Source organism: Gossypium raimondii, chromosome 7 (genome assembly GCF_025698545.1).
Source record: "Gossypium raimondii isolate GPD5lz chromosome 7, ASM2569854v1, whole genome shotgun sequence".
NCBI classification, from domain to species: domain Eukaryota; kingdom Viridiplantae; phylum Streptophyta; class Magnoliopsida; order Malvales; family Malvaceae; genus Gossypium; species Gossypium raimondii.
In genome coordinates, this window is record NC_068571.1 from 39,240,548 (window position 1) to 39,248,942 (window position 8,395).

The 8,395-nt window shown below is 36.1% G+C and overlaps 1 protein-coding gene across 2 annotated transcripts; it reads right to left on the reverse strand.

Annotated features, from left to right (window-relative positions):
- Nucleotides 1-251: 251 nt before the first annotated feature.
- On the reverse strand, nucleotides 252-8,165 carry LOC105792102 (uncharacterized). 2 transcript variants are annotated; one of them, XR_001133199.2, is made up of 10 exons: nucleotides 7,831-8,165; nucleotides 6,197-7,242; nucleotides 5,201-5,319; nucleotides 3,194-4,099; nucleotides 2,821-3,115; nucleotides 2,121-2,286; nucleotides 1,695-1,803; nucleotides 1,433-1,616; nucleotides 562-614; nucleotides 252-461 (listed from the first exon to the last, which is right to left on the reverse strand). XR_001133199.2 is itself a non-coding variant. In XM_012620508.2 (8 exons), exons 2-8 carry the CDS (start codon nucleotides 7,010-7,012, stop codon nucleotides 1,499-1,501), a joined length of 2,529 nt encoding a protein of 842 aa, XP_012475962.1. In that variant the 5' UTR covers nucleotides 7,013-7,242; nucleotides 7,831-8,158; the 3' UTR covers nucleotides 1,238-1,498. The 2 variants fall into 2 exon arrangements, 1 of the variants encoding a protein (XP_012475962.1); XM_012620508.2 differs by lacking the exons at nucleotides 252-461; nucleotides 562-614 and having other exon boundaries at nucleotides 1,238-1,616; nucleotides 7,831-8,158.
- Nucleotides 8,166-8,395: the final 230 nt, after the last annotated feature.

An 8,395-nucleotide genomic window follows, 5' to 3' on the forward strand; every position in this document is an offset into this window, starting at 1 on the left:
TTGAATTTATCAATATAATTATATTTGTCATTTATGTAAAATTTAAAATTGATATGAAATATTTATCATATTGATCTAAAATAGTGTCTACATTAATACATATTTAATGGTTGAAAGTTTTTAACATAAAATAAATGGTTAAAAAAATTATTCCAAACTTGCCATGCATTATCTAAACGAATGGAATATGAAATATCAATATATATATATATATATATATAAACTTACATTCAAAGCACTTTTTTTAGATTAAATTAATAAATTAAATGATTAAATTGATGGTTTTCAGAATCGAACCAATTGAACTAGTTGGATCGAGAATCGATCGGTATATCCATGCAGTGTAAGGTAAAAAAGAAACCAGATGGATCGTGAAGCACTAAAAATCGCGATTAGACCATGAACCGCTGACCGGGTGGATCGATGTCGAACCGTTCTTGTATATTTTGGGCTAAAACAACCTGGGCCAAAATGGAAAAAAAAGCTTTTATGTTGGCCCAATTTTTTAAAGGTTTAGAAAGCCCAAAATAAATAAAAAATAAAAAATTCAAGAGTACTCACTGTCGGGTTCCTTAAAAAATAACAAAGGCCCTTGCATTCTAAGTTCTCATTTCCTGCAAATCAGTACATAATAAATATTTGAGTTTTTTCACAATTATTTTCTCCTTTGCAGTCGTGGGTCTCGATTTCTTCTCTATATCTCTTCCGAATCTCTTCATGATTTTTTGTTGCTTAGAGTACCAATTTGTTTACTAGAATGAACGGGAAATCAATATTGAGAAGGAAAATTGATGCTCCCACTTCTAAGTATCTTAAGGAATCCAAATCAAAGCCAATTAAAAACCAAATTGAACTAATAGACAACCTAACCAAATTGACTGTGAGCTGACTTCCAAAAATCTTGATTAAGTTGGATTATTTATTTAGATATTTAATTATTTGAGTTTATATTTTATATTTGGGGTGATTATATTGAGTCAAGTTTCATAGAGTACTTGAATATTGGATTGGGGATTGAATATTTATTATTTAAACGACTTCCATATTCAAACCAAATAAATTGAGGAAACTGATTCAACTAATTGAATAAACCAACTTATCAGGTTTATTTGGTTTGTTCACCCGTGTCTAATTTTAATGAAATTATTCATTAAAATTGAAAAGAAAAATTTTAAAAAGAAAGGAAGAAGACATGGCAAAGGGTCTTGTCTGGAGCGCAGAATCGGTTATCTAAATCTTATAACCAGAAATATTCATCACCTTGTGAAATTGTATAGATTAGCAATCTTACACTCCAGTTCTTATTTTGATTTTGTAGTATAATGAATCAAAGATGGCATGTTTTGTTCTCAATCATACACATAGTTTATGTACTGTACATCGTCAAATCACTGGGGGGAAATTCAAGAATAGGGTAAAAAAAAGAAGATACCTGGAGATGGCGAGGATGAAAGATTCTATAATTGTTAATCCAGATTCTTTTCTTCTTTAACTTTTATTAATGGATTGAGTAAGCACGGATGACCTCAACTACTGGTGCATGACACATCGGACACTTCCCTCCACCATGAGCCAACTCAGTGGCGCAGTTTAAGCATGTGCACATGTGTCCACATCTATAATAATAATATGATAACAGAAATGTTGAGGCCCCAAAAATCTATACGAAAATTTATGTATGAGATTAGATTTACCTGTATAGTAATGAATCGATATTGCTTTCGCAGCATATACAGCAAATTCCTTTCCGAACATTATCCCAGTTAGATGATGCATCCTTAGGCAAGTCATCATCAATCATACCTGCAGAGGAATAACACAATGATCAACAAAGATGGGAAAAAGCCTCAATTATAGAGCAAAGAACGTACGGTTAGAACATCAGCAATAACTAGTTTGTGCGTGTTGGAAAATTTTTTCCCACTTGATCGCTTAAACAGTGAACGGGACAAATCAGGACACGTAGCTTGCTGAGGATATGACAATAAACAATAATCAGGAGAGAGAGAGCCTCGAGTCAGATGGAGTAAGGGAAATTCACTTTCCCCGAATAAACCTGAAGGAATTATTACACAAATGTGCAGATGTGCTAGGATTTAGGGATGAAGAAATAAAAGAACCTTGTGAACCAGCTGACCGGTTCAGGGCAGCAGAAACCTCTTGTCTTATTGACCGCTGTAACTCAAGTTGCATATCCATGCAGGCCTCCAGCATCCTCTGCATGTTATTCATTCTTTGCTGCAGTCTTGTCATGTCAACCCTCAGATCGTTAATTATCTCCCACTCCTGCACAAAATTAGCAGCACAAACTCAATCCAATGGAGACCAAAGGGTTTGTAGTTGAACTGATTTAAGCTCAAATAATCCCCCCCCCCCCAAAAAAAAAAAAAAACCCAATGGAATTCAAGTAAATACTGGCATTCAGTGAATTGCAAATGAAGCACAAAGAGCTGAAAGTGTTCTGCGACCCAAAGATAGCAATAAGTATTTTGCAGTTTGGCTAAATCCAAAAGAAGAAGCATATTGCAGTTTGACTGTCCAAAAGCATGTATTGTTTGGGTAGGTCTAGCCGATTTTAACAATTACACTTGTTGAAGCTTAACACTAATTTCCACAAAGTCATAATTGTCATGAGATCACTGAGTTAGCAATATCAAACAGCAGTTTTAAATTAAATAACAAATAAAATAATTTTTTTAAGTAAACCATTGATTCCAAGTATCTATTAAAAAGAAAAAATTTCACAGATAGTTGATTAATCAACTTCTCAAAAGATAATCAGGGATAGAATCAAGTTGCAAGCAAGAAGAAAGCACGTACAATGCCAAAGCGCTGATGCCCATCATGTGGTTGCCAATTATAGTGGTGAGAATCCTGGTCCCAGAGTGGCTGCGTAGATGGCATCCTGGGGGAAGAAGGAGCAATTGGAGAACTCTGACCCTCATTCTGATCCCTGCTTTGCTGTTCTATATCTTGTTCAAGGGATTCAGGAGTAGGAGCTGCTTCATTCAGATCCCAGTCAACAGATGCATGATTTTGCCTTTCCACATATGATTGTATCAATTGGTCAAGGCTCTCACGAAAACCACTACGAAGAAGGGTAGACACACTTCTCCTACAACATTAAAAATAACTCAGAAAATACTGAATTAAAAAAATGCAATACATAAACCCAAAGTTATATAATTCAGACCTGCTTAAGAGTTCCCTCAGTTCAGTATTGTGTACGTTGTCATCATCAGGAAGATAAAATGTGTCTGTTCTTCCAATGGTGGCAGCTTGTAGATTGTAAGACCCTTCAAACCAATTTTGTCTAGTGTCGTGCAAGCCACCATCCTCACGTTGTGCATCAGGGGCTTCTTGCATATCATCATAACCTCCATTTTCACTCTCACCGTCCTCATGATTCATGTCAGAGGCTTCTTCATTACGATCATCCATCAACTCGTTATGGTCCAGACTAGCTTCTTGCCAGTCTGCATCTTCAGTTTCCTGATCCTCTTCCTGCCATTGTTCACCTTGAGAAGCAGGTTCTTGGCCATCGATATGATCAACAGGAACCCTTTCTACATTTTGTACAACATTCGTTAACCAATAGGTCCTACTTCTCTCACCATCTTGGAAAGAACGTTCATAAGATGCTTCACCAGATTCTTGTAGATTACTTTGTTCTCCAGCTTCATTCTGCAAAGTTTCAAGGGACGACTCATCAGCAAGACTTTCTTGCCTGGGCCCATCAAAGACTTGTCCAATATCATATCTGCTTTCATTAGACTCAGCACTGGCCGACCCCTGCCAGATACTGAATACACTCTCAGAAACTTGTTCCTGCTGATCTTCTAAACAAGCAGAAGTTGCTTGCTGACTTACTTCAGTTTCAACCTCTAAATCCGTTGTACCAATCATACACCTCCCATTATCAGTTTCCTCATTCTCACATTCAGATCGGTCATTTAATCCACCTATTGCATCATGTGTATTATTTACTCGGTTTTCTTCACTTCTATTCCCATCACTGTCAGCGCTAGATGATCTATCTGAACGATTACTGCTCGCAGGACCAGAACACGAATTATCCAGTCGGGATAAAAAACCTTCCCTGATACATAGGTGCAGTTTGCAAAATGTTACTACCAAAAGGTGAAAATGACATAATGTAAATAAAACAGGCAAGACTAGAAAGTTATTATCTAATTCAGTTGTGATCATCCTTTGTGAACTTCTTATAATTGAGTGTCCAAAAAATGTCCTCTATTCAAGCTATTCCAAAGAGGGGGTGGGGGCTGAGACAAGCAAAATTTTCTAATTTATCAAACCTAACCTTTCATTGGCAGAAGATCCTCAATATTAGTAGCCACAGCTGATAATAACTAGAAGGCCAATACTAAGTCTACCAATCAATAAAATGATTGGGAAAAAGCACCTATAAAAGTCCAATATACAATTCAACCCTGTACAGATAAAATGTGCAACATCACTCTACTCAGAATAATACTTAAACCAAATGAAGTATGTTAGTATCGTATACACCCAGAAATAAGGAGACTTCCCCTATGGCCTCTGAAGTCTAGGACACAAGATGAATTAAAAAATGAGTGTGTAAAAGGTCCTACATAGGCCAGCCAACCAACCAAAATGTCTAAATTTGCAGTGTCAAGATCTGGTCCAGTGTTTCTAGCTGGGGTGCCCTGAAAGCTGAAACAATGATCTCCAGGCATCAATCAAGCAACCATAACAACGTTTCATATGCCACTAAACCTCTTCATCTGATAACCTTAATAATAGACCGAACTGTGAAGACACGTCCAAAGTGGCATTAACATTCCCAAACTCTTTCATGGATAGTATCACTAATTTCCGCAACTTCAATGTTACCAAACAGTTCCTTTTCTGCAGACCAGAATCTTGGTGAGTTATTTGAGTTAAATCATTGGAAGGGACATTATTTTTAAGCTTCCACTGACAAATTAAATTAGAGATCTAAATCCCTTGTTTCTATTTTTGAAGCATCGAATGCGGAACTGAATGCATTCAAACAAGTTCCCTTTGCTTAAAGTTTTTCACGAATTAGGTCCAATATGATTAAAGATGTTTACATGAAAATAGTGGAATTCTCTCAGAATATATCATAAGATGAACTTTGTAGAATAATATATATACACACGCACATTGCTATTATATAAATAGAAGAAATAAGTACCTTAGACCAGATACAGTCTGTTTTTGTCTTAATAAGCCCAATTCACTGGCTGCAATAGAAGTAGATCTGTCACCTTCAACCATTCTGTCATTTCTCAAGAATCTACCCCTTAATAAAGACTGAAAAAAGAAAAAAAAAGAAAAAAGAAAAAGGGAAGATAACTGAGAAAATTTAATGCCAGTAAAACCAGTCCACATCTAGAAATGTAACAATCAAGATGGTAGAACACTCAAAAAGTTAAAAGTTTATACTAGGAAAGCTTTAAGCCAGATACCAATGCCAAGCAAAGCTAAGCTAAACTACTGTTGCCTTCAAACAAATGAAACATATAGAAGAACCATAAACATTTTTAAAATTTCTAACAACCTTTTTAGCAGCCAATGACAGCATTCAATAGTTAGCCTAATTGCTCTAATTTCCAGAACAGGTTACAAGCTAAAATCAGTAACATCAAGAATAATAAGAAGATAAAGAGGCAAACTAGTTGGGACAGGCATGCTACCATATCACAATTAGACAAAATCAGAAGTTGTCTCTTAATTCAATGTAATAGTATTCTTTTTTTTTTCATTCAACATCTGCCCTAGCTAGTATTATGTTATACAGACTCTCTTTCCTACACATGTAATTGCAATGAAGTTATTTAAAGAATTTTAACAGGAAAGATATAAATCCATAATTACACATCTAATACTCGTTTTAGGGTATGTATTACACCTAAAGGTTGAGTTAAGCCACTGGTATAATTGAGGCAATCAACAGTCTCATAGCATATACATCGTTCCTTTGTTCTTGAGAAAAGTTTAATAGCTCAAAATTATGCAAATTACAAATCAACTACAGATGACAATTTATAAAGACTAACTACCAAATTATCATCTAACATAAATATAGTTTTCTTTTTGTTTGAAATTTTGGAAGAACGTATACAAAAAATGTGAAAAATTAAAGACAACCACAACAAATGAAAAATAGCTCAACATTTTATGCATCTACCTGAATTCGGTTGCGATGGGCAAAATTTGATACAGCCCGATGCTCCAACAACCTCTGAAGCTCTGTTTGCCTCTCTCTCTCAGCTTTTTTAAGCATATCAAGCAGGGCCTGTCGGCCACATAATTTTCGAATACCCCTATGCACATGCTCGGTCCGGCCTGCATTCTGGTTAACCACCAAACCATCAAGAAGTCGTTCTATTTGACCGCCAGCATCAGCAGCTTGCTCTTCTCTACTGTCCGTAAGAGAACCTCTCTGCTGGCTATTCATTTGCACCCACTCCCTTATAATTCTGACTCTCTCCTGCTCAGTTTCACCCAGCCACTGGGCCCTTGAACTATTGTTTCTACCAGAAACATTAGATGTACATCCCCTTCCACCACTGTTCATCCACTCCTGAAATATTTGTCTTACCCTTTCCCTTTCAACTTCCCCCAAATCAGATGAATGTTCACAATCAAAATTACTTGAATCCTCACTCCCATTCTGCAATCCAAATTGATCTGGTAACCATTGTACAAACTCATTCTCACTCACACTCACACTCACATCCTCTGAAACACCACTATGTTCACTATGTCGACTATCAGAAAGATCAGTCATGGGAAGGTCATTACTCCTCCGTTGGAGCATTCTTTCATTGGTTCTCTCTTGAGCATGACTCACCACATGCTCATCCTCAAGCTCCCGCCACATCTGCAGGAGTGAGGATGGCCGGGTACTACCATTTCCCCGCCTTCTTGATGCTTGAGACTGAGACTCCCTTAGGAAAGAATTTTCAAGCACAGAAACGTTGTGCAGACCAGCAATAGCCATATTACTCTGAAATCTAAACTATCAAACCCTTTCAACCCATCTGCTTCAAATGCAAAACTGTGCTTATTTACCAAAAAAATGAAAACCATATAGCAGTCAATCCCCTTTCAGAAAATCAATCAACACCTAAAACTAGTAAATCTCTTCATCATCCTCATTTATCAGCATCAGCACTGCCAATATTGTCACCATCATCATCACTATCAATCTTCAGAGCATACAAACAGGGGCTGTAATAAAACACGTATGAGATCTCCAATCAAAAACTCTGCAGCAATGACTAAGAACTTAAGTGCTTTCTTAATTTATTTTCATAAATAAAATAAACAAATTGTAGCACTCTCGAATTCAATTTCCAGAATGTCTTGTTTTACGTTTGTCAAAAAATGAGGAAGAAATTTAAAAGTAAAAACAAATCTAGAAACTAATTAAAACAACCTCCACCAAACACATCTAAAAACAGTTATTCAAATTGATTTATCAGAATTATTCCCTTGTTTGGCTGCCGAGAAAATATAGAAGGATAACACAAAATAATACAAATCACAATTCTTAAAGTCTCTCGCGAAAATATCCAAAATTTTGAAGAAAAAGAAAAAACTGAAACAGCCTTTTTTAATTCTTATAAACTAAAATGTAATGTTCTCTTCTTCTCCTCACATTTCTCAGCAATCAAACGAGAGAAAACTTACCAACACTATCAAATCCGCATTCAAAACATATGTATTAAAAAAAAAACCAACAACAACAACAACAACAAACAAGGAAACGTCTCCGTTTAAAGCGCAACGAATTGAAGGAAAGAAATAAAAACGTACCTAAGAGGCCTCAGCTGATAGATTTGGAAGCAAAGGAAAGGAAACCTAAAGGGAGAGGAAACTTGTGAAGAGAAAGAACTGAATGGAGGAAGAGAGTGGGAGAAGAACAGATTTTATGAATAATAAATGAAAAACAGGGGACACGTCATTTTTTTAATTTATTAGTATTTAATTCTTTTTATTGTTTTTAACTTTTTTAGGGTTGATGTGGTGTGGGGGTGCCGATAAAATCTTGCCGTAACACCAACGTCTTAGAATCGGGGAACAAAAAACCAATAAGAGCTTGACGCATGGATCAGTCCTTTTCACCCGCGTTTAACTGTTAAACTACCCAAATCTTGGATTTAACGGGAGGTGCAGAAAACGCCGCCGCCGCGTGCTTTCGCGATTTGGAATTCTGCCTTCCTTTTCACTTGTTGATTTGAAATTTCAAAATAAAGGGAGTTGAAGGGCGATGACGGGCGTTAACGGCAATTCGGAAAACGTACTAAAAAGTATGATTTTAATATTTTCCTAATTATGATACTCAATATTTAGGAAAACCGAATCGAAATGGTGATTTCTT